Raw genomic sequence first — 25,740 nt, forward strand, 5'->3', positions numbered from 1 at the left:
GATCAAAGTGATTTTTGGATAGAGCAATATATGGGTTCCTATCTGTGTTCCATAGTAACCATTAACCTATGTGCATTCTATAAGGAGTTATAAGCTAGTTTTGCATTTGACCGAAGAGTTTGAAAGGTTTTTAAAGAAAAGCGTCAGCCGGCCATATTGGTTTACACACAAACACCATTTTTGAAAAAGTAAATTGTATTGACACAGGGGTGATGCTTGTCACTACTAGCACTGCTATTGCCATCCTTATTTCTTGTGTCACACTGGCTTTGGAACATGGAAGCTCTCTAAATGATCCTACTAGTTAAGATGTTTGAAGTGCATAAGTCACCGCTCCTGACGAGCAAACAATATCTATGGGCATTGCTTACAAAATGTATCCCCCCATCCCATGAATGTAGCTCATTATCCCAGTTTATCTGAGCTATTAAAGGCTCAGTGTCTGACACTTTATCAGGGTTTTATTATGACCTGTGTATGAATGACAGGGCTCTGGGTGATCTGCTTATTCACAGCATTGACACCTGCACTCTGCTATGTGTTTCTTAACAACACATCTTGCTAGCCTTGGGGGATGGAAAATCCAAGTTCCAGCTGGTTCAGTATGCATTGTTCAAATATTACAGGGAGCTTCCCACCCAGAAACACTTGCCTCATCCCTGCTGCATCAACTGTGTCTGACCCCTGACAGTCTGCTAAAGCAGCCAGCGCCCGTGTGCTACACACTGGACACGATGCTCTTAACACAGCTTGTTATACAACACCCCAAAGAGTTCTTAGTATATTCTAATAGCGGGGGGACGGGGACGGGGGGGACACCAGCAGAATAAATAGTGTTTAGATTTGCTTCCGTTTGGAAGACAGTTCCTCCGTGAGATACTGGAAGCTCTTGAAAATAAATGTAAACAATACTATGCATCTCAGTTAGTATTCATGGACAGTGGCCTTTTTTAGAGATTTAAGATTTAGTTAAATATTTAAGTTCACAAAATCCGGATTTATTTGCGAACAGCTAAATCTCGATTCTCAAAACAAATATTTAATAACAAAATATATACCCGTGTTTATGTTTAAAATAAAGATTGAGCATTTAAATGTTGAAAAGTTGCTAAATATTTTAAGATTTATAAATTATATCTGAATGTACACATTTAAAAAATGTATTTCTATTTTTACAGTTTCCATGGTTTGATATTTTTTAAAATATGCATTACCATATCTCTCTGGGCTTCATAAGGCTTACCTCTGCTTTACAATGCTTTCAAAGGGACGTATTACACTTTGTTATGCTGTCTTTTGCTATGGTACTCTTTTTATAACGGGACTTAAGTGTGCATCATTTATAACGTTTAGTTCTAGCAGTATAATGTACAATTTGAAGTGTGTTCCACAGTGACTTCTTTCTCTGCATTCTGACGTGTTGCTTCATGTTCTTCATCACAGCAATCCATTCCACAGTCTGGTTGGGTGTGTCTAAAAAACAATTAAAGTTACAGACACTCTGGAATAAAACAAAACCCAAGACACTCAAAATATATAACGCACATACTGTAATTCAATACCAATACAGCACACGACTAACTCCTCCTTGTAACGAGAGAGAGAGAGAGAGAGAGAGAGGTGTGTTATCAAAGTTTACCAAAGTTTTTTTTTTTTTTTTTTTTTTCTAAATGCTGACGCGTATAACTTAAGCGAATTAGTTTTTTCCAACAGAGAAAAAACCTTGACACGGAATTTGGGATCATGTTGCCTGTGTTTTTGTACGTCTTTTTGGGGGCATTTTCAGGACTTCGGGGGTATTTTTCCGAGGAGAAGCAACCTCAGGAATCTATCATACAGAAACCGACGGTGGTGCTGGCCATCATTGCGCGGAACGCAGCGCATTCCCTGCCGTTTTATCTGGGAGCGATAGAGAGACTCGACTACCCGAAAGACAGAATATCCGTGTGGTAAGTGGGCTTCTCTGAGTCATGCAGTGTTAGAACAGACTCATTTCTATTCAGCGGTATGAAAAAGCTGAAAGTGCAGATGCATTAAATGCTGTATGCTATACACCAAGCGGACAGATCTCGTGTGGTTTGTGTACGTATGTGTATTTATGCCCTGGCCCAACAACTGAATAGCTGCGGTTTTACAAAACAAAATACTGCAACATTTTGCAGAACCGAGTATGTCTATAGCCGTATATTGATTTTCATGTAACCTACAGTAACCTATAGATGAGTGTATGTACACTGGTTTGATATACAGTACCAGTTGGGTAGGCCAGTGTTTCTGTACCTACAGTAGCTGGAATTCTGCTAGGCACTGAAGTTGTACTGCATTACAAAGTTACAATTTACACACGAAGTTCCTAGCAGTAATATCGCAGTGAATGTTTGTTAGGTAGAATATGCACACACAGGCAAAGTGTTACATGCGTTTTACCTTGAATTCATTGTTCAAAACAACACTAGCAGCGACTCTTATAACATCGCACACTATCATTATACATAGTGAGATTCATTACTGCTAATATAGACTCGCTGTGTAAACTGTGCCAGGCGGCATGCTTGTGTCTTTTGTACACGTTTTTTAGTGTATGCAAGGTTCCAGAGAATGCAGGGTTGACTGAGAAAGCCCGTGCGGTATTTCTATTTATTTAATATCCCCAGTGACAAGTATATGCACTGAAACCTTGCTTCACACCTCATTACAAACACCACCTAACAGTGAAGGCCACTTTTATACAGTCCCGATTTGCTCCTATTGAGAGCAATGGGAAGTCGTCCCTATGTTGAGTATTAAAGCCACCATCTGCTGTCCCAAGCATAAAGACATGTGTTAAGCTAGATCTCTAATTCGACCTGCTATAAGCAAACATTTTATTAAACAAACCCACTGAATACATGATGTCCGTTTTTATACAGGTTTAAAAAAAAATATTAAAAAATGTAATTAAATATTTAAAAAAATATGTGTTGGTCCCATGATTGGCCTTAATAAAAAGGTTCCCTGTAGTGAAGTCACTCCTCTTTACATACCAGATAACGTAAGCCATTTCACACTTACATTAGTGTAGGATTCTATTAAAGATTACGCATTCATACAACAGTTGCACAGCTGCCACTGCATACAGACTCTCTGCATTAGCATGTTCACACATTGCCCTTTAACAAACTATATTTTAACTGAGGTTAAAATGTGCATTTCTAATCATATCTAAAACTGTTAAAACATCTCATAATCTGCAAGCCTCATTTAATTAATATTTTAAAAATTTTTTAAAAGAAATTCAACAAAACTTTTTGTGAGTATGGCCCATTGTCTCTCAGGCAAAACCCCTCCTCGTACTTTTACTGATTGGCTACACAGCCTAATGTGCAGCTTTCTCATTGGCTCAGTCATTGCCACTCTGACTAGTATACAAATCAGTAAAAAAAACAAACAAACAAAAAAAAAACATATTTTTGTATTTGACTTTCAATTAAATACTTCTCAACTTTGAGAACATTCAGTGAGTTAACATCATTTTTCAAAATGTAAAAATAAGTATTTTCTAAAGTAGTTGAGTATGTGTACAGTATCTCAACCCCCTGCAGTACAATAGGCACATGCATGAGGCTGAATTATGAAATGTGCCAAATCTACACCATCTGGTTTACTCATTGCCAAACACATATTGTTTGTGGTAGAAACCTGAAACTCCATGCATGCACTCAGATCCAGTGATGTCACTACTCTGCATACTCCCAGATTAAAAACCTCCCAGGCAGCCTGTTGTTTGAACACACTGACTACAAATGTGAGGTCGACCGACCGACTCCCTGCTCTAGCCATGACTTTCTTACAATCTACTCGAAGCTCTGTAGTAGAATTGCATTAGTGCATTGTCTTAATTAATACAGGACATTCATTAAATCTGCAGTCTCCCTTAACCCTGCTTGATTTTCCACTAAGATAGAACTCCCTTTCTGTTTACTGTTTTCCATAGTTTTGTAGCATAAGACACGGGGCTCCTCCCCTTATTTGAAACTCTACCCCCTCAGTCAACCTGTGGGCGAAACAGGCATGTCCTTGCTGTTGCCTCCAGCAGTAGGTTATAAATAACCTCAAGTTCAGCTATAGCTCAGGAAGTGTAAAGTAGTTAAAGAAAGCTGTGTTTTTAAAAGGTGTTTTCCTTCGTATAACATTTTGTTATAATGAGGCACTCATGTCAGTGGACCCTGTATGAGTTTGCAGATCCCCTGCCGCTGCAAAGGAGGTTCCATAAATCCATTGCACTGTATCTCTCAATCCACTCCACCAGGGCGGCGACAGATCACAACATTGACAACACCACGGCAATCTTGAGGGAATGGCTGACAGTCATGCAGATATACTATCACAACGTGGAGTGGAGACCCATGGACCAGCCTACGTGAGTCCAGACCAGAAGTTAGCTACTCAACTAGAGAGACACTGATTTTACTTGACTGCTTGGGGATCGCTTAGCATAAAGATTCTAGACTAGGTCTCTATCAGTATAGGTGCTTTTTATTTTGTGTATGATTGAAGTCATGACAGTATGCTCCAAGCTGTCTCTGGCAAACTCTAGAAAAGTTAATTGAATTAAATACTTGTGAAGGATTGACAGTTTTATTGTGGGTTACCAGAAAGGTAATACTCAATGGGTAAACAGAGTACTTCCTCAGTTTTTCAGCTTGTAAACTTGTCGTCTGTTTAAATGAGACATCCATCATTAGTCTCAAATGGTTATTTTTCAGAAGTCAACCAATCAACAAGAATCTCTGCTGGTTGCTAGGTTACAGTTAATAAGGAACTGTACGGGTTTGTTGGAAACATCCTGAGTGTCTTTCTAGTTTCTGTTTGTACAGGACACCTGAAGTAAACCTAATTAAATTACAAGTTGTTTTTAAACTCATGAATCGTCTTAGCCAATCAGGTTCACAGCAGAGTTCTCACTGTGCTACAGTCGACGCCCTCTAGTGAGAATCTTGAAACTCGCTTTTAACACAACATACATTTTAAGCAGCCTAAGCAATCCTGACCAAAGTATCATCTAGTAACACATTTATGCACTCGTGCACAAACATTTGTTCAGTTTATCAGGTATTGACCACTGCACTGGACATTAATGCTTAAACAATCCAGCTGCCCTGTACATATCGGAGCAGTGTTAGAGCCAGATTAGAGCCTGTTGTAATGCAGCTATGTGTGTGCAGGTCCTATCCAGGAGAGATGGGGCCCAAGCACTGGACCAACAGCAGATACGAGTACCTCATGAAACTCAAACAGGCAGCCCTCAACTACGCCAAGAAACAGTGGGCTGATTACATCATGGTAAGCACTGCAGCAGTCTAGTGAAACCCCTTGAGTAAGATGAGCAGTTGCATTTACTGTATAAGTACTCTTTGCTCTATAGAATTCAGACAGGTCTTTGGCAATTCATTATCATATAGCCGTTTGGATCAGATTGTCCTACATTGTTTGATTGAGCATTTGATTTAATCTGCTGTCAATTTAGTGATTAGAGTTTTGATCTTGATGAGTATAACTAGTCCATGCATAATCGAGGTACCTAAAAGTGTATCCATATTTGTATAAACTGTAGGAGTGTATGATAAACATTTGGTGAAGATTTATGCAGTGTTGTGTCCATGTTCAGTGTGACAGACAGATAGACAGACTTGATCAACACTTGAGGGTGACCATTTTTAGAACGAGGGCCCTAAAAATAGCCAGCAAATAAAATCAAGTAACATCAATAAATATGCTGGTAATCAAAAGTCTACAATGAACACAAAGTAGTTAATATAAAAAAGCTAAACAAAAGGTAGAAATTACTATTCAAGTGCACTTTTAAATGAACCACCAATTCACTGACTGCAAGGTGCTTTCCCCTCTCCCTCCCTCCCTCCTACCTCCTCTCAGTATGTTGACACAGACAACATCCTGACGAACCCGCAGACCCTGAGTCTGATGATCGCTGAGAATAAGTCTGTGATGGCACCCATGCTCGACTCTCAGACCGCCTACTCCAACTATTGGTGTGGCATCACCCCCCAGGTAACCCATCTGCGCTCCACTGAGCGACCCCGGCCTTATTGCACAACCACCTCTACAGCGTAAGAAGCAACATTTCAAATCCGCTACTGCAAAATTGCATTTGTGTGCGATTTGGCATTGCAATATATTTAACATTTTGTTAAGAAAAAATATTTTCTAAAATTGTTTCTTTCATGAAACTTCAGTTGTACAGTATGTCTCCCGTATAAGCAACATGTTAAGCCAAACTTTGATAACAGGTACTTAACAGGTATAAAATATAATTGGATCCCACTATGGTGTTCTGTGGTCTTTGCTGTAAAATGGCCCGTCTGTCTGTTTGTGTGTCTGGATGTGAAGGGTTATTACCGTCGCACAGCAGAGTACTTCCCTACCAGACACCGGCATCGCCGCGGCTGCTATCCCGTTCCCATGGTGCACTCCACCTTCCTGCTGGACTTGCGCAAGGAAGGGGTTAAGAAGCTGGCCTTCCACCCTCCCCACCCTGACTACTCCTGGCCCTTCGATGACATCATCGCCTTCGCCTTCTCCTGCCGCGTCTCAGGTACCATGGCAACAAAGTGTAGCAAAGCAAAGTAAAATCATAGTGCTTACATAAGCACAATGAATCACAGTCCAGTTTGTAAAGGTTTGTTAAGTCTGGTTAACCAGACACCAAACTATAAATATTAGAGGAAACTGCAAATGTATACTGCAATTTTATTGTGGTAGCTTGTATAAGGGTCTGCCAAGAAAATATCTTGAATTTGAGTTTAAAGTTGATTTTTACATACAGAAGATAAATAAACTCCAATAAGAAATATTACCTTCTGGGCAAGATATCAAGGTTCATAAGTGGCACCAACATTGTTCACTCATTTACATTTTAAGGCTACAATATCTATAGTTTTGTATACTATAGTTGTGTAATTTATTATTACAATGGAATATATTGTCTAGTTATTCATATGGGAGGTTTCACACAGCAGAAAGAGAGGGAGACACTGGCTGAAGCTGGAGAGAGAACCTAATAAATACATTTAAAAAAACTATGGAAACTGAAACCTGTGGCTACTGTCTAAAAGTTTGAGTCCAGCTCAGGTCACAAGTGAGCCAGTATTGTGTATTGTCCCTCTTTGTTCATTCACAAGCCCCACACAGAGACTGTGAGTGTGATTCTGAGAGCACTATGTCATGTATTGTCTCTTATCTTCATTCACAAGCCCCACACAGAGACTGTGAGTGTGATTCTGACAGCGCTGTGTTGTGTATTGTCTCTTATCTTCATTCACAAGCCCCGCACAGAGACTGTGAGTGTGATTCTGACAGCGCTGTGTCATGTATTGTCTCCTATCTTCATTCACAAGCCCCACACAGAGACTGTAAGTGTGATTCTGACAGCACTGTGTCTTGTATTGTCCCTCTATGTTCATTCACAAGCCCCACACAGAGACTGTGAGTGTGATTCTGAGAGCACTATGTCATGTATTGTCTCTTATCTTCATTCACAAGCCCCATGCCGAGACTGTGAGTGTGATTCTGACAGTGCTGTGTCGTGTATTGTCCCTCTATGTTCATTCACAAGCCCCACACAGAGACTGTGAGTGTGATTCTGACAGGGCTGTGTCATGCATTGTCTCTTATCTTCATTCACAAGCCCCACGCAGACTGTGAGTGTGATTCTGACAGCGCTGTGTCGTGTATTGTCACTTGTCTTCATTCACAAGCCCCACACAGAGACTGTAAGTGTGATTCTGACAGAGCTGTGTTGTTCCCCAGGTGTGCAGATGTACCTGTGTAACAAGCAGCGCTACGGCTACCTGAACGTGCCGGCGAAGCCACACCAAACCAACGAGGACGATCGGGGCAACTTCGTACACCTGCAGCTGGAGGCCATGAGTGAGTGGGGTCTCTTCCTTACCTGCTTCAGAACCCTCCTGTGTAGGAATCTTCTCTGTTCTCTCCGGTGGGCTTTTATTTGTTTGTTGTTTCTCAGGAAAGTTTTTTTTTTTATAAAAAATCTTTTTTTTTAAAGCTTAATAATGTTACAAAAATGACTGTCCTCGTTGCAAATCTATATACAGACAACAAAATGAAAGGCATCAGTTCCAGTCCGATGTTAACCAGTTGAAAATTCAGCAGGAAAAACAGATCAAGGATGGGTGTGGGTACAGTTGTAACGAAGAGGTGCCCAGGGTTTTAGGTACCATTATCTACCTTCAAAAACTCACCATGAGGCATTGTTAGATTCAGAATTTGGAAATGAAAGAGTTCACTGTTAGTTTAATTCCTTAACCCTCAGTCAGTCAGACTCACAAACATTCTTAAATAAGAAAGATTGTTGTATCTTTCACAAGGCAGAATAAGAAACTTTTGACATCACAACACTGATTCATTTTGTTTGTTCCTGCAGTTGATGGACCACCCATGTACCCCTCCGAGCATGTTTTCCTGCCTCCTCGTCACCCAGACAAGATGGGATTTGATGAGGTAAGAGCTGCCTATGGGACATGGCCTCCTACTGTAGAAAAACAATCATCAGGGACTCGGTCTAGCGTATAACCCAGTCAGGGCATTAGAGACAGTGCCCCCTGGTGTATAACCCAGTCAGGACATTAGAGACAGTGCCCCCTAGTGTATAACCCAGTCAGAGCATTAGAGACAGTGCCCCCTAGTGTATAACCCAGTCAGGGCATTAGAGACAGTGGCCCATAGTGTATAACCCAGTCAGGCCATTAGAGACAGTGCCCCCTAGTATATAACCCAGTCAGGGCATTAGAGACAGTACCCCCTAGTGTATAACCCAGTCAGGGCATTAGAGACAGTGCCCCCTAGTGTATAACCCAGTCAGGGCATTAGAGACAGTGCCCCCTAGTGTATAACCCAGTCAGGGCATTAGAGACAGTGCCCCCTAGTGTATAACCCAGTCAGGGCATTAGAGACAGTGCCCCCTAGTGTATAACTCAGTCAGGGCATTAGAGACAGTGCCCCCTAGTGTATAACCCAGTCAGGACATTAGAGACAGTGCCCCCTAGTGTATAACCCTGTCATGGCACTAGAGACTGCCCCCAGGTGTATGACCCAGTCAGGGCATTAGAGACAGTGCCCCCTAGTGTATATCGTAGTCATAGCACTAGAGTGCAGTGTTGTTTTTTGTAACATGGTTCCAGTATTCTGGATGTGTGTGGGTGGGTGGGTTTCACTCTCCTTGTTGACTGCGCCCCCTGTCTCCTGGCAGGTGTACCTGATTAACCTGCGCAGACGACCGGACCGCAGGGACAGAATGGTGAGGTCACTCTATGAGCAGGACATCGACGTTAAAGTGATGGACGCAGTGGACGGAGGGTAAACTCTTTCTTTCAGTCATTTGTATTTGGTAATTTCAGTTACCAGTTTATGATATAGAAAATTACATTTGTGTATTTGGCAAAGTCCTGGGATAAAAGGGCAAATATTTGGGGAATTCTGCCTGGAAAAAAAAAATCTGCATAGGGTATTTGTGCAGAAATTAACTATTGCCACATTCTTATTGTTTCCATCAAATCCTGTGTTAGCGCCATTTCTAAACGACGTCATCTTTAGTATTTATCACATCTCAGGGTGCTAAACAACATTCTGAACAGGGAAGCTGTTTAAGATGGTGCTCACTTTCAAAAATTGATGCGGCATAGGAACAATTTAAATGAGCTAAATTGAACAAGTGGGCCTACATAGGATTTGATACAGATTGAAAAAATAAGAATAGAGTACATAAGAACATAAGGAAGTTTAGAAACGAGAGGAGGCCATTCGGCCCATCTTGCTCGTTTGGTTGTTAGTAGCTTATTGATCCCAGAATCTCGTCAAGCAGCTTCTTGAAGGATTCCAGGGTGTCAGCTTCAACAACATTGCTGCAGAGTTGGTTCCAGACTCCCACAATTCTCTGTGTAAAAAAGTGCCTCTTATTTTCTGTTCTGAATACCCCTTTATCTAATCTCCATTTGTGATCCCTGGTCCTTGTTTCTTTTTTTAGGTCGAAAAAGTCCCTTGGGTCAACATTGTCAATACCTTTTAGAATTTTGAACGTTTAAATCAGATCGCCACATAGTCTTCTTTGTTCAAAACTGAATACATTCAATTCTTTTAGCTTGTCTGCATGTGACATGCCTTTTAAATTGGGTGATTTAAATTGGGTGAAAGCAGACCCTCACTGCCTCTCTCTCTGTCTCTCTCTCCCTCCCCTCCAGAGCTCTCAATAGCAGTGATATTAAGCAGCTGGGGGTGGACCTGCTTCCTGGGTACTATGACCCCTTCTCAGGCCGGACCCTGACTAAGGGGGAGGTGGGCTGCTTCCTCAGCCACTACAGCATCTGGAAGGAGGTAAGTCAGCGTAGCTACACATGTTTTTGTGAATTCATGATCCTGCCACTGCAATTACAGCAGGAGATCTTTGTTCACAAAGTGAACAAAGAACAGTGTCTTTTTGTTCAAATGTTCTTTGTCTTTTTGCGATGTTTGCATTTATTTTGAGCCGTTCTGCTACCTTTTGATCCAATATTGTGTTATTACGAAGCTTTTTTTTTACCTGTCATGACCTGCTTGTGAACTTGTCTAGAAGATTCTGCCTTAGACTGTGTATTTTAGACTCTGTACTGTCACTCGCTTCTCAGGGAACGGCAGCTGGGGATTGGTCGGCTGCGGGTCTCTGACAGACTGCCCCCCTCCCCGGGCTTATGAGCCAGGACTGATTGTCTGTGACAGGCAGCAGTGTTTGTGAAACGACCTTTGAGTACTAATGAAGACGCGGCCATAGTGTGTATAACCAGAATAACTTTTGTTTTATTAGCTGTTTCCCACTGTGTTTGTGTAGACCTGCTTCTGTTCTGTACCATCACTGGTTTTATTAGCTGTGTTTGTGTAGACCTGCCTCACAATGATTGCAAACACCATAGCACAGTAAGGGGAATGGAAACATGGTACTCCCCCTTTAGGGTGAACATGTGGGACACTAGAGACTCGTCCCATTTCAAGTAATTGTCTTATTTCAGCATTTCTACAGCTCTGGCACAGCAAGATGTTTGCAGCTTGAGTCCATCACTTGTGGTTTGTTGACAAAATAAATGATTCATAGCAAACCACAAGAGAGACAGATTCTGGAAACAGCATTTATTCATAATAACATGTTTAATACAACAGCAATGCAAGGTTTATATTTGGTATATTTAAAAACATTTTTTTTTTTTGTTCACACTTATGGCCCTTATTTACAGGTCTGTTTAAAATGTCTACTGGCAAGTAAGAAATAAGTGGCCTCCCTCTCTGAGTGATTTTCACTAGTCATGCTTTGAGAAACCAGCGGGTGATTGTATAAAATATGAATCAATGGTGCACAGTAGAAAAGACTGCATGCCTAACTCCATCTTTGTGTTCAACATTGAGTCAACAGAAACAGCACTGAAAGGTCATTCGAACAGTCAGGAACGCTTTGTTGAATGAAGATAGACTATGAGATTTTAAATGCATTAAAAAATAACTGTACTTTAAGTGTTGTGACTGAAAATAGGCTGTCCCTCGTGATCTGTATCTTTCAAATACATTTCTATACAGAAGAAAGCGTTGTTACAGGCAGTGTTCTGCTTGTTGTGGATGCCGTGGTTGAGCTCCCCAGCTCCTAGAGTTATGAGTCAATGTTGAGCCAGCACTGAAAATCAACAGCCGTCATCGTTGAGAGTAGGAATGATTTCTAGTGGCGTTGCTATTCCAGGTTGAGTTTAAGCACGCACCCGAAGTGAGCACTGTAGGTCCTCCAGGGTCCTGTATGGCAGGAAGTATTATCTCGTTTCCTGTCTCCTCAGATGGTGGACCTACAGCTGGAACGGGCCGTGGTGTTTGAGGACGACGTCCGTTTCCAAGGCAACTTCAAGAAGAGGCTGTTGAGGCTGATGGAGGAGATTGACCTTGTGGAGCTAGACTGGGACCTCATGTGAGTCTCTATTAATGCTGCTTTTTGTCTTCAAAGTACAGAGTAGCTTCTTGTAGTTTGAGACCTTGTAGGAAGAACAATTCTGAATTCTTCATGTTTTTTAGACAATTACTTCCTGAGCATATTTTAAAATATATGTTTTTCTTAAAAGCTAGATGCTTTTATTCAATGTCATTTTAGCTGGTAGGTAGCATAGCATTGAAGTATCTGCAAGGAGAGTTTTATTTTCACTAACAGCTTCAAAGAAATTGCCTAAAAAATTCACTTTTACAATAATGTGTGTGCTTTTCAAATAGGCAAATCTGATACCTACGAAATGATGTCAGTATATATCAGGGAAAAGTTACTGGAAATATTTTGTTAGCACCAAGTGCTTTGATTCATTTCAGAAGCAATGAACGCATCTTTTGGTGACAGTTTTGGCCACTGGCTCAAGCGCCCAAGGGTTCCGCAGAGCAGTGGGGTGAGGGGTTGTTAGTGTGTTTGCAGCTCCACTGCTTTAACTGGGCGGGTGTTCCACTGGCACACAGATACCTGGGTCGGAAGGAGGTGAACCCCACTAAGGAACAGCCAGTGGAGAACGTACGGAACCTGGTGGAGGCGGGCTACTCCTACTGGACCCTGTCCTACGTGATCTCACTGCAGGGCGCAACGAAACTTCTCAACGCAGAGCCGCTCTCCAAGATGGTACCCATCGATGAGTTCCTGCCCCTCATGTACGACAAACACCCCAAGTAAGTGCACCCCCACATTGAACTGTAGGAATCTACAGGGGCCGGCCGCTGTGCCCATGGATCATTGCCCAGACTAATCAGCATTATAATGTGTTTGTGCTACTTGAGGGCATCAAAAGTCAACACCAGAGCTTTGTACTCATTTAATATTGGGTTGGTCACGCTAATGGTGGTTGCCAGTGGGACACACAAGTCAAATCTAAGTGTGCAGAAACACTTTTGTTCTTAAACCCAGAGTAGAAAGAGAGCTGGTGACTGTTGGCAAATATTTCACTTTATTTATCAATTATGAATCAATTATTATTATTATTATTATTATTTGTTATATTAGAGTTAAGAAACATGCATGTATATTTGTGTTTGCAAAGTAAATAACTCATAAAAGATTATTTTAAACTGAAACTGTTTTGTGACTAATATAAGCTAAATTATCTTAGCAGTGGAGTGTACACCCCTTGCTGTAAACTCCACACAAGCTAGAAGTTAGTGTGCTAATCTTTCTCATTGGCAGTGAGCTAGGAATCTAGAGCCAAGAAAACATCTGCCCAGCGAGCGTGATGCACCCTGAATCAGGGACGGGCTGATATTCCTATAAAGAAATGTCAAATTTAGAGACAGGAGACCTGATATGGGTTACATTGTAAACGGCTGTCCATGTGGCTCATTTACATTGTAGAATGTATTGCTAATCAAGCAAGCTTCCCTGTGGGGTCTCACATGCTGACCTAGGCAGCTGCTGCACTACAGTATTGTTTAACCCTTCATGCATGGCAGCCTCATATGGGGATGGATTTTATAAACTCTCTTCTAGTCTTTATATGGGGATATAATGTGGAATACGCAAATGCATGATACATAATGTGGAATACGCAAATGCTTGCTATATAATGTGAAATACTCAAATGCGTATTCCACATTACATATGCGAATGAGAGTTAATGTGTTGACGTGGTTATGCATGTTACTTTTACTTTTTACAAACTACATGCATTACATACCAAACCATATAGTCCCCTTAATGCTGATATTGTAGTCTTTGTCAGTTTGTTTTCACCAGCCATTAAGACCTGGCCTTAAACTCAAGTGCCAGGTTGTATTGAGTCCATCTGTCACATCTCCAGTGTGTTTGAGAGAATCGCCTCCACCCTCCTTTCAGAATGAAAACAAAGCCTCTACATTCCAGACAGGTCTGTTTGACATTCCTCCAGCTCAGGACTGCAGGCTGCTTTTAAACCATTAACCTTGAACACATTGGGAATCAACAAAGCCGTCATGAGAAGCCTCCCGTGCATTTATTTGACAGTGATTTAAATGCTTAGAAACAAATATAAATGTTTAACAAATGATCTGAAAACATTCCTCCTCATTTTGATGTAAGCTAGATTTAAACTTTGATTAATTTACAAAATGATCTTTAAAGTATATAGAAGTGTACTACTGTTAAAGAAGCCTTGCCACTAATAGGCTTAGCAGAGAATTCTGAAATCAGTCATTTTCCACTGTAGTGTACTGAGAGCTAGAAGCTGGCTTCAGGCCCACTGTAGATGCTTAGATGGTGATCTAATAACAAACCTCTGCAGCAAAAAAAAATTATAGCTATATCCTGCCAGAACCAGACAGAAAAGATTCCGAAAGGAGAGCCAGAGATTGGATTTATTTCATTGGTTTGAAACAGAGGAGTTTAAATCTCACAGGTTGTCTAGAGCGCCAAAGAATATACCTGGTACCCTGTGCAGCCATTGGTGGGTCTGATCTAAACAGCTAATCCAGATACTACCACTGAAAACAATGGGTCGTGTACACATAAGTGCTAACTCTTGTCATTTAAAGATTGTTAGAAAGGTGAGAGATAATGGTACCGAGACCATCCCCCTTGAGCTCTGCCTGTCCTAGCAAGATGAAGATAAAAAGCTGCCTAAGAGCTAATCACTCTGATTCTCTACTGGTTACTGGTATACTGGGAGATGTATTTGTTTGATCAGAGGTTAAACCTTGCCTGGGACTACAATTCACTGCACAATGGGAGTGTGACACATTTCTATAGAAATCAGGCAGGGAAATCAGAATTATTTTATATCAAACAGGTAAAAAATAGATAATACTAAAAAAACACTGATACTGTTCAGTTGGTTTGATCATGACAGGTTCTATATAAAATCACACTGTGAGTTTGTCATAGATTGGTAATCAATACTTATGTATGGCAAACAGGAAGCTTTGTTTTGTGTTGTGTAGCTACATATTTTTAAAGAGGTCTAATTCCACTTTAATAAATACCTAACAGCTTACAGAATGCTAAAGGGAGTTAGTAACAATGTGAGTGTCTGCACACTCCAAATCCAACATTCTGGCTCTGGAAAGAAGCCCGGCTTGTTCCTCATTGTTGTATTGAGGTTGAAAAGTGTTTGAGAGCCCTGACACTGGAGCTAATATATTTTGCCTTCATAAACTTGATTTGTCTTTAGGAAATGAATAACAGTCCTGTATGTTTTCCATCTGGTTGTGGAATTCCCTGCCTGTGTTGGCATTGATCGCTGAGCTGGGACTGTTTCAGATATTCTGAAAGTTGCTCTGGAAGCAATTAAAGGAGCAGTGCTGCAGCTCTCTCCTCTCTTGCTGCTGTCTTTCACTTGTCTTCTCTACGACTCCAGTGCAATGGTCCCCTCCCCCTCCCTCTCCCTTCTTGTTTTTGTTTCCCGCCCCCTCTTTCTCACATCTGTGCATGTGTCTGCCATAATAAAAGTGATGTGCAGTAAGCCTAGCAGTGTGTAATCAACCAGAAAGAAAGCATTATAAAGCACAGGCATGCATTATAAAGCCCAGAGAAGTATGATAAAGCATAATAAAAAGCATTGCAAAGCATGGGAAACTATGGCAAATACATTGCTTAACCACAAGAAAAGTATGGGAAAACTGCTAAATTACCTGGTTACTCTGGACTCTTTTTGTGTATTTTGCCACTATTGCCTTTATGTCTTATAATAACACATGGCAAGGCAGTCAGCCAATCAGCTATCTCCTAGAGGGTGGCTGTGAAGGAGAAGGGTGTGTGATGGAAAAAGCAACAACACAAGTCCAAAGTTTTAATGAAATACTCTGTATTTGTTTGTTTTTTTTGCTGCTGGTGAATCTCTGTCACACATACACACACACACACACTATTTACAATTATAATTAAGTACCAGAATGCATTGAGTTGACATGTACAATGTACCAGAATGCACTGAGTTGACAGGTAAAATATACCTGAATACACTGGGTTATGAGTTGTAAAGCCTGAACTATCCCACTGAACACAGAGCCATATGGTCACCTTGGACGTAACCCAGCTTTGATATTAGCACAACCTGTAACACCTGTTTCCGCCCTTCCCAAGATGGCCACCATGACCAGACCGTATGCTTAAGCCATGCTTCATCTTGGTGAGGGCATATGAGCCACTCCCTCTAGTGCCTTTGACTTCTTCACCCTGCCACAGTACCTTTATGAACAGCTCAAACCAATCAAATCAATGCTCCATAAAGGCTGGCTGTGACATTCTGGAATTTTACTTTTGAATTGAAAAGCTTCAGACTGGCTTTTATGTCAGGTTTCAAGCTTAAAGAGCAACTTAGTATGGTCATGTAATCAAAGATAGTTTGCGTTCTGTTTATCGGAGAACTCATGTGTTCTTGTCTTTGTACTTTGTATATAATTTTCTGTTTCACTCATTACCTCCTAGTGACTTTTTTTAAACTAGGGGCAGAGTGTTTCGGAAGGACAGGTTACACTCTCGAGTACAATATAGTGATTAGACATGTTTATTAGAGCTCCATTGAGGACACGAGTGCTTTTAAAAAGACACCAGGACGTGATGGCTGAAACAGAAAAGGATACAAAGTGAATCTAAACAGCAAGAAAACATTAGGATACCTGTGATATTTAATTTCATACAGACACTGAACCAACCTGCTCTTCCGTCTGGTTAGAAATGAATATGATCAGATGGTTTTCTCACCAATAACGTTATTCATTCCAGTGAGGAATACAAGCAGCATTTCCCAAACCGGAACCTGCAGGTGTTCTCGACGCACCCCCTGCTGGTGTTCCCCTGTCACTACGCCGGGGAACCGGAGTGGGTCAGCGACACTGAGTCCTCCACGCTGTGGGACGATGACTCTGTGCGGACAGACTGGCGCGGCTCACACAAGACCCTCAAGGGCTCCAGCAGCAATGCGGGACTGCAGAGCCCCACCTCACGAGACGAGCTCTAGCAGCGGGTAAGACGGGAAACACTCCAAAGCATAAATGTGGTCTGCTGTTGAAAGTGCAGACTTACACTAAAAAATACAAATGAACAGCATGGAGTGATTGCAGCAAGAATGACTGCAATTTAACATCCTGTGTACAAAACATACCTACTAATACTTGCAGACCTTGCAGAGAGGTGTGAATGGCGCTGGCCACAGCGGGTCACAGAGATGCCATTCCGTTTGTTCACTAAAAGCAATCCGATTCCAGTTATCTCAGAAATCAATAGAAGTATCTTACCACCCACAATGTGTAACTGACTGTTGCCTCTGTCAAATGTTTTCAGAGACCAGCAGTCGAGGTATCTTGCATGAAGTGGCTGGATGTGTCCCAGGAGATTCCAGAGACTGCTGCCCGGTCAGGACAGCCACCTCCCTGCATCTCAGCTCCCCGCCGCGACACAGCCCTGGGGCTCCCCCAGCCAGGCAGGACCGAACAGGGAGACTGAACGATTACAATTTAGTTTTTACAATTCAAATTTTATTTAATTAGGATAGCAGCCCATCACTTTACCATTGCGACCGCATGTCCTCTTGCATCAGGAATTTGAAAGTGCACCTGTGGTATTGTCTCTTCATACGATTATCTGTTGTATCAACACTTCTGTGTATTTAAAGCTTATTTTGCCTGGTTAACTCATTGTCTCTGTGTTTTTTTTAATTACTTTTCTGGTTGGGTTATCTGTAATACTTTAAGAACATTTTACCCAAAATAATTCAAGAAAGCATACAGGCTGGTTCCAGTTCATATATATATATATATATATATATATATATATATATATATATATATATATATATATATATATATATATATATATATATATTCTAAATAATGACATAAAATCAGCGACTGAATAATGACTTCATTCACTTTCTGTCTCATGGAATAATAGGAAACATGAACGGCTGAACTACATCAGCATTGGACCCAAGGTGTACTAACACTGCATGCCCACTTGAGTGTAGCGTTCACTGATGGATTAGATATTAACTGCCTGTTCATGTTTCACTTGTATAAGTACTGCACATAAAGTATTGGTTAGGAAAGTTTATTTATTGTAAACTTCTACAGCTCAGTAATTCTATGATCTGAAATGTATAATACCTAAATAAATACATTTACAGTATTTATTTATTTATTTAGGTAATATATTCATTTATTTATTTTAGCATAAAATATACTCCATATGATTGTACCACGGATTTAACCTAGATTACACTCTGCTACTTGCGTTAACACGTCTCTTTGTTTAATTACAACAGACTATTGCAACCTAAAATGGTATTATTTAATTACTTATTAAAGTTCAGTTTTCCAAAACGAAATGCGCCCAACGTGGGGCTCGAACCCACGACCCTGAGATTAAGAGTCTCATGCTCTACCGACTGAGCTAGCCGGGCGACTACCGATCGTATAGCTTCTAGATTTTTTTTTAGTTTAAAAAACAAGTGTATACAAATTGTAAATGAATACGTAATGCCACAGAATGTCACCATGGGCCGGACGGTCTTTTATTTTACATCCAAAAAACTGACCAAAATCTCTCCGCGTTTATTTTCTCCAACAGAATTCTCTTCTGCGCAGCGCTCGTAAAGCACCGCATGCGGCCGGTTAGCTCAGTTGGTTAGAGCGTGGTGCTAATAACGCCAAGGTCGCGGGTTCGATCCCCGTACGGGCCAAGCAAGTTCATTTTTTTATGACCCTGTTTTAATATTTATAGTAAGTATAATAAACGACGTACAAGTTCTGTTTTACTTAAATGTAATTTCTACTGCCCTATAAAATAATACAATCACGTACGTACCTAATACTGTTTTGAATTTATAATCGGCGTACTGCAGTTTTTTCTAATGCCCCAGAAATGTATGCATGTTTTTATAATGTGTATATGCTGTAGTCAATGCATTCGTTTTTTTAAACTGCAGTATTGGCTATCTAGTATATTTAAACAGTCTAAATGTGTACTTGTTTCTTGAAAGATTTCAATTCCTCTATCGAATTTTTTTTTTTATCACTTCTGTTTACATGACGCTTTGTCATATATAGAGCTTCTCACCCGCTTGTTTTGAATATCAATAGAGTTCAAACTAACTGTCCCTTTAAATGGTTTGTGGCTTGTTGCTATGTACGTGACGTCAGACCTGGCAACCTCGCAGGCACCTTGCCCAAACAGGGTGCTGCTTAGCCGAAAAAGTAAATTGGCACCAAAAAAAAAAGTTTGGGTTTCTTTGGGAAGGCGGGAACGAAATAAAGGATGCCTCCAAAAAAGAAAGGGAAAAGCGCTGAAAAGGGGGAAAAGAAAGATAAGGGGAAGGTGAAAGGGGGAACGGCAGCCGGAGAAAAGAAGATCGAGCAGCCGCTGACAGAGCTGGACAAGGAGTTCTACCTGATCCAGATTCGGGACCTGGAAGAGAGGCTGGAGAGGTCAGTTTACACCACACACAGGAGGCTCATATTTTAATCGGACTCGTATTTATTTATTCCTGTGTTCTTCACATTGTGTCTCACCATCTTAAAGGGGAAGGGAGGGCGCGGTGGAAGTACCGTAGTTCATAGATATACCCAACAAACAGAAAACAAATCGAGTGCAGAGTGCAGTACTCCTCAAAAAACACGTTCAACATTACAATAATATACTGCAAGTAACTGCCGGCTTGAACAGCGTTTTCAAAAGGGGCAAAATAACATTCGCAAAATGATTTTTTTTAAACCTGAATGTAATCACTTGATTTATATTTTTAAAGCTTCAACAAGTGAATGCACGACTCATTTCATCGCAATCTTTTTAAAGCCGTAGTATACCTGGTGACCCAAATCAGCTTTCAGAAATCACTTTGCGACCTAGTTTTTATTTTGTGACGATAAGTGCAGTAAGCACATGTAAAACTGCCAAACGCGCTTATTTGCACCACATTGAAATGTCGGGGGCAGAAATTAAATCCGTGAGGGAAAGATCTTGTTATTATCACACTGGTTAATATTCCTCACATGTAATTAACAGTAATACAACTGAGATTTACTCAAAGAAGTTGCATACAATATTGAAAATGTTCTGAATATACTCATCAAGTCAACTGTGCTTATTGTCACCAGTCTTATTGAAGTGATAGTAAAAGGTGTTGACTGTATTATGAATTTACAGGATTATTGTGTCATTGATATCAAAGTTACTGCTTGTATTTGTTATTTCAATCCTGTTCTTTTGTTAAAGTCATCTCTAACTTCTACTGTGATTGACTGAAATGTAGTATGATATTAATCTAGGTGTACTAAAAAGAAACATGGTATTACATTATACATGAAAATTATATATTGTCTTTGTTTTCTTTGGATAGTGATGTGTAGGTTAGAATCAAAGCCATGCAGTGTCTGTTATCTTTAGAGTTCATTCCTATGAATTGTAATGTACATCTTCCTGGCCCTTCTCCCATTACCCTGCATTCATCCCTGCAGATACCAGCACAAGTGTGATGAGCTGGAGGTCAGGGAGAAGGACTTTAGCTCTGAATTGGAGCGCTTGACCAAGGACAAGAAGGAGATTGTGTCCTTCCTGAAGCGCTCTCTAGACCAGCGAGCGGATGAACTGGCTGACCTCACTGACCGTCTCATTGGACTCCAGCAGGCCAAGGATGCAGAGAAGGAAGCCTGCGAGAATCAGCTGGCACAGCTCCGACATGAGTTCCAGGAGAGCAAGGACCAGCTCACCTCTGAGAACATGATCCTGGGTAAGGCAACTCGCCTGTCTCCAGTGACACTGTCACATTAGGGATCATCACATTGGCTTTGGCACTCTCGAGGTTAGGGGGGCAAAATAGTCAGGGATACACCTCACAGAGTTTTCTGTGCCCGCAGCGGGGAAGCTGGCGTCTGTGGAGGAGTTCCGGGTGCAGAAGGAAGAGCTGATGGGACGGCTCACGAGAATGGAAGAACAGCTAGAGAAACAGGGGCAGGAGCACCAAACCACCATCTCTAACCTGGAGAAGAAGGCAGTGGTGGACAGAGACAGGTTACTCTCACTTACCACCGCTGTATAAAAGTGCTACGTGAGGGGGAATGAGAACCTCACATGCTGATCCTTTCTTCAGCGAGTTAGGGCTATTCCAGCATTCATTATGACCCTATCAATATGTACAGAGTTTACATTAAACCAATTCTGATAGCACAACCTGTAGGTTTCATTTTGCTGTTCAAAGAAAGCTAACCTTACAGAATTTACAATAACCAAATTCACACTTGAAATATTATTCCACAATTAAAGTTTTTATTTTATTGCCATCTTTGCTTAAATATGGTCTGTATGTTCACTTCAAATCGAAACGTTTGTCGTTTATTTTATTTTCAGAATTTGTAAATGTCACTTTTGAGTGTAGTTCTGAATGACCTTGTGAGCACTCTAGTGCATTGACTGTCCAGTTTGTTTGTATGCTTCAGCAGTCGTTGTAGCTGCAGGTACACATGCCCCTTCTGTGATTGTGGCTCCATCCTACAGTCTGTAAGCTGATGGTTGTAAATGCTCTGTACCCTCTCTGAAGGCTGAAGAAGGAGATGATGGTACGTGTGGCTGCTGTGGCGGCAGAGTTCCGCCGGGTCTCAGACAAGCAAATGGCAGAAACCACAAAGAGGATGATCCGGGAGAACGTGTCTGTAACCGCTCAGCTAAGCAAGAGCTCCAGTAAGAGTCTGGAGCTGCTGCAGGAGAACCAGGCCCTGAAGGAGCTGGAGGAGCGGCAGAGACAGCAGCTGGGAGTGCTGGAGCACGGGCAGAAGGACCTGGCCAGGAGGAGCCTCAGCAATCAGAAGGTACATCGGATCTTGGGAGCTGGAGGAGACATAAGGGCTCCAGTGTGGCCTCTAAAAAAAACCCAAAACTCCTGAAAAAGGTTTCAATGCTCACATCAATATTTGCATTTTATATTAAAATAAAGTCATGCTTGATCACCTACTGCTCTTGTTCTGTAGCAGTGTGCTTGAAACTTGACACCAATATTTGGCTTTAATGGTAGTGTTACAGAGCTAGTGAAAGCTGAAGCCATGTCTGTTATTGATGTCTGTTTCAGGTGGTGAGAATATTGACAGAGAAGTGCAAGGAGCAGCAGTATGTGCTGCAAGAATACATGGAAAAGGAACATGAGTATGACCAGCTGAAGTCTGACCATGCCACCCTACAACAAGAAGTGCAGGTCCTAAGGTAATGCGCTGAGGCTGTTACCACGAAATGTTCCTGTCAGGACATGAAGAATCTATAAAGAGCTAGGGTTAGGAGTTCTTTATCATGTAATGCGTTTAATCTGTCAATCACAGGGCCCTTCCCACCAGACAGATTTGTCTACTGAAAGATTTACGATTCTCAACCCCACAACCATGCAATCTCTGAAGTCAAAGTGATGTTAGATATCATATAACACACCATGGCAATAGCCCCTCACAGCAAAATGGTATCTTAAAAATATATCACATTAAAAAATTAAACTGAAAAACATGTCATCTTTTAATCTTTTTTTTATTACCGTTAGAAACATGGTAATGCCTGATATTTAAATGACCCTTGATTAGCGATATTATAATTCAAGTAGGCTATAGGGAAGTGCTCAAATGGATTGCAGATTTTCAATGCAAGCATTTTAGAACCTGGTGGGGTTGATAGGTACGAGATGTTACAGGGGTTGCGATTGGCTGAAGAGAGCTCCTTTCTTCGCTGTTTATTGTTTGTCATTTCCTGGTACTTTTTTGACAAAACTTCCTGCTGCTGCTTTTTTTATGCCTAATTCTTAGCTATTTGACTATAAATGCAAGCCATCAAAATAGGGATCCACGGGCCACTGAGTTTCCTACAAGACCAAGTCAGAGGTCTTTCTTGATAGTATTTTCTTCTCAACAGTAAACTGGTCAGGATTGTTTTTAGTGCCATTGTGAATTATTTCCGTTCACAAAATTTACTTTCAATGGCTGTTCAGTGGCCATTTTGCCAACTGCACATGTAACACCCAGTAAAAAAATACAAACATCTACGGCCACAAGTTTTGCATCCCCCCTGTAGAATGAACACATTTTTCCTGTATATTTTGTGTGAGACTTAACGTGACGGACATAAGACAGAATAAAGTTTTCAGTTGTTACTTGTCGTTTTAGAGGAAAAATGCAGCTGTCTGCAAAAAAATTAGTTAATGCTTAGGACGAGCAAGCCTACTATGTTAGTCTCATCCTTCACAGTACTAAGTTAATCCACTTCTGGTACGATGCAATTGTGATTAGAAGGTGTAGTAACTTTTGGCCACTCAAGTGGACTAAACCTGCTTAATCCACTAGTTAGACACATCAAGTGGACTACATTTGGTACGCTGCAATTGACCCTGAGAGTTTATGTAGACAATGATAAAGGCTCATTGTCGTTAGTACTGTATCTTCAGTTTAGTTTTTCTGCAGACAGGAGCTGGCCTCAAGGAAAGATGAACAGAGAGTGAAGCACGCAGAGGCTGAGGATCTGAAGAGGTGTCTGATAGCGGAGCGGCAGAGCAGGGGCCAGCTGGAGAGAATCCTCAAAGAGGCAGCCTTCGCTCTCAAGGAGGCTCTGCTCGTAAGGGAGTGGGGACAGTAGGGTTTTGTGATCTTCAGTCTTTAGAATCTTGGGTTTTGACTGTGGTGAAGACTTGAATTGTTAGAACTACATGGTCTGCATCCCTTAAAATAAACAACAAAAATACATATATTGCTGTTAAATAGTATTATAGATGCATTGACAGTATATGACTCAGTCCTACACTGCACCATATACAATCAGAGAAAGTGCAGTAACAAAAGTTAAATCTAAATCTTTTTTTTTTTTTTTTTTTGTCAATTTTGTAAAAGCAATTAAAAAAGTGAAACAATCCCTGTAAAAAATACAATAGGTACAACTTTTTTTTATTTTATTTTACAGGGTAGGCCGTAACTGTGTACATTTGAATGCTACATGTGACAGTAATAGCTTGTTGTGCATTAGTCTAAGTTTATAAAGTCCTTTAATAACATCCCTTAAAATAGTCCTTTCCGTTTTCTGAATAGGACCCACTATGCCTCTGCCAGTTGTTGCTGCACCTAAAGCTCTCTGGCTTGGCTGCCTGAGTAACATGTCCTGTATTATCCTACAGGAGGCGCCGTCTGCTATGAAGGAGGCGGACCCTGAGATCCAGACCCACGTACGCAGGAGGCAGATGATGGAGAAGCTGCTTTCCCTGCTGGACAGTGCCGCTCTACTAGGAGTTGGACCTGCTCTGAAGGAATTCAAAAAGGAGACAGTATCTCTCCATGAACACAGAACCGAGCCTGGGTCAGACAGGTGCAGTACAGTCAAAGCACAAAAACAAAACAAAAAAAGATTTAAACGTGTTCACTACTTTTAAAGACTCTGTGATATCAGCCCTTTAATTCATTAAAGGCAAAATCTCATTAGGGGTTGGTTGCAATGGCAAATATGTCAGCTGTGTCCATGACTTTTCATTAGCGCTTCACATGTTCTGAGTGCTATACTGCAGCTACATGTTTTGCCCTTTTCAGATTTTGTTTGATTAGCTACAGCTTACTAAATGGTAACAGTTATAGCTATGTGGTTTAATAAGAAACTTTTTGAATGTTAGTTTTAGTTTAATTGCATATGCTTGTTCCTAGATAATACAGTGCTTATTTTTTAATTCAGCAGTTTAGTTTACTTACTGTTATGTAAATGTATTTAAAAAAATGTAAATGTAGCAGGCTTAACAGAAGTCTTTATTTATTTATTTATTTATTTAGGGTGATTTGAAAAGGAAGTATTGCATATTACCTGAGTGAAATATCTTTTTCTTACTGCAGTCTCTCCCCGCTGCTCAAGGTCCCCAGACTCCTGCCACACTACAGAATAGGAGACCTTGGGCTGGTCCCTCGACCAGAGCAAACCCTCTCTACCACCCTGAGCAAAGCGGCACCTCTCTCCAGGAGCACACAGCTTGAGCTGCATAAACACCTGGGCCAGGTAAATTGTGTGTATGTGTGTGTGTATTTTAGGGGTTGTTATGATGGCAATCAGAGCTACACTGCCACACATAGAGATTTAAATATGTCAGTCTGGTTCTTGATGGTATACCAGGTTTTAATGTCTTAATTGTAAAGTAAAAATGCATGATGGGATGCTGGTACAACCCTGATTATCACTCAACACAAAGCAACCCCCATTACCAAAGTAGGTGGAGCAGTCAAAATAAAACAAAATAAGCCTGTCCCAATTCTTTACTTACAGTCTTTATGCACTTGTTTTGTGAGAACAGTATTTGTTGTACCGGTGATTATTTTTATCACAGGGTAAAGGCATTAACACAGCCTCCTCTCTTCTAGGATTCAGTGGCTTCAGGCACAACAGCAGGGAGAGCTGCAGCACTCCTCCCTGAGATTACAGCTGAATAAATAAACACCTCTACACACAGCAACTCTGTGTGTGTTCCCGGTTGAAAGACTTGTTAGACGCACAGCTTTTATGTTTTAGATTTCAAATAAAAACATTAAAAACACTGTAGGATGGATCTGATCTTTGAGTCTGCCCTCCTACATTATTTAGTGAGCTTTTGTCTTGGCTTGCATGAGTCTGGGAGGCGATGTGGTCTATTGGTTAGATGCAGAACTTAATGTGAACACTATCAACTGGGTGTTGTTGTTTACACATCTCCACCTCAAACTGTATTTTGCCAGTATCTCTAGTCTCCCATGTAAAAGAAC

The 25,740-nt window shown here is 41.0% G+C and overlaps 1 protein-coding gene and 2 non-coding genes across 5 annotated transcripts; 2 read left to right on the forward strand and 1 right to left on the reverse strand.

The window, feature by feature from the left end:
* The first annotated feature begins 1,482 nt into the window (after positions 1 to 1,482).
* Positions 1,483 to 25,454, forward strand: cercam (cerebral endothelial cell adhesion molecule). Of its 3 annotated transcripts, XM_041234320.1 has the most exons (19): positions 1,483 to 1,949; positions 4,289 to 4,399; positions 5,205 to 5,322; positions 5,914 to 6,048; positions 6,388 to 6,592; positions 7,807 to 7,926; positions 8,441 to 8,517; positions 9,266 to 9,372; positions 10,254 to 10,386; positions 11,862 to 11,989; positions 12,520 to 12,723; positions 20,470 to 20,741; positions 20,869 to 21,022; positions 21,549 to 21,816; positions 22,074 to 22,204; positions 23,440 to 23,590; positions 24,144 to 24,331; positions 24,844 to 25,003; positions 25,363 to 25,454. In XM_041234320.1, exons 1-19 carry the CDS (start codon positions 1,744 to 1,746, stop codon positions 25,429 to 25,431), a joined length of 2,937 nt encoding a protein of 978 aa, XP_041090254.1. In that variant the 5' UTR covers positions 1,483 to 1,743; the 3' UTR covers positions 25,432 to 25,454. The 3 variants fall into 3 exon arrangements, with proteins under 3 accessions (XP_041090254.1, XP_041090256.1, XP_041090255.1); XM_041234322.1 differs by lacking the exons at positions 20,470 to 20,741; positions 20,869 to 21,022; positions 21,549 to 21,816; ... (3 more) ...; positions 24,844 to 25,003; positions 25,363 to 25,454 and adding exons at positions 16,742 to 16,982; positions 17,307 to 17,648 and having other exon boundaries at positions 1,494 to 1,949; XM_041234321.1 differs by lacking the exons at positions 20,470 to 20,741; positions 20,869 to 21,022; positions 21,549 to 21,816; ... (3 more) ...; positions 24,844 to 25,003; positions 25,363 to 25,454 and adding exons at positions 16,742 to 16,982; positions 17,300 to 17,648 and having other exon boundaries at positions 1,495 to 1,949.
* trnak-cuu lies at positions 18,344 to 18,416 on the reverse strand. Its single transcript has one exon. It is a non-coding gene; the product is annotated as a tRNA-Lys (tRNA).
* On the forward strand, positions 18,622 to 18,695 carry trnai-aau. The gene has a single exon. It is a non-coding gene; the product is annotated as a tRNA-Ile (tRNA).
* Positions 25,455 to 25,740: the final 286 nt, after the last annotated feature.

This window comes from Polyodon spathula, chromosome 33, assembly GCF_017654505.1.
Source record: "Polyodon spathula isolate WHYD16114869_AA chromosome 33, ASM1765450v1, whole genome shotgun sequence".
In the NCBI taxonomy this organism is placed as follows: Eukaryota; Metazoa; Chordata; class Actinopteri; order Acipenseriformes; family Polyodontidae; genus Polyodon; species Polyodon spathula.

Coding starts and splice junctions, on each gene's coding strand:
- cercam (XM_041234320.1), top strand. CDS start 1,744: ATGTTGCCTGTGTTTTTGTACGTCTTTTTGGGGGCATTTTCAGGACTT. Junction 5,323..5,913: donor AGTGGGCTGATTACATCATG/GTAAGCACTGCA, acceptor ACCTCCTCTCAG/TATGTTGACACAGACAACAT. Junction 8,518..9,265: donor ACAAGATGGGATTTGATGAG/GTAAGAGCTGCC, acceptor GTCTCCTGGCAG/GTGTACCTGATTAACCTGCG.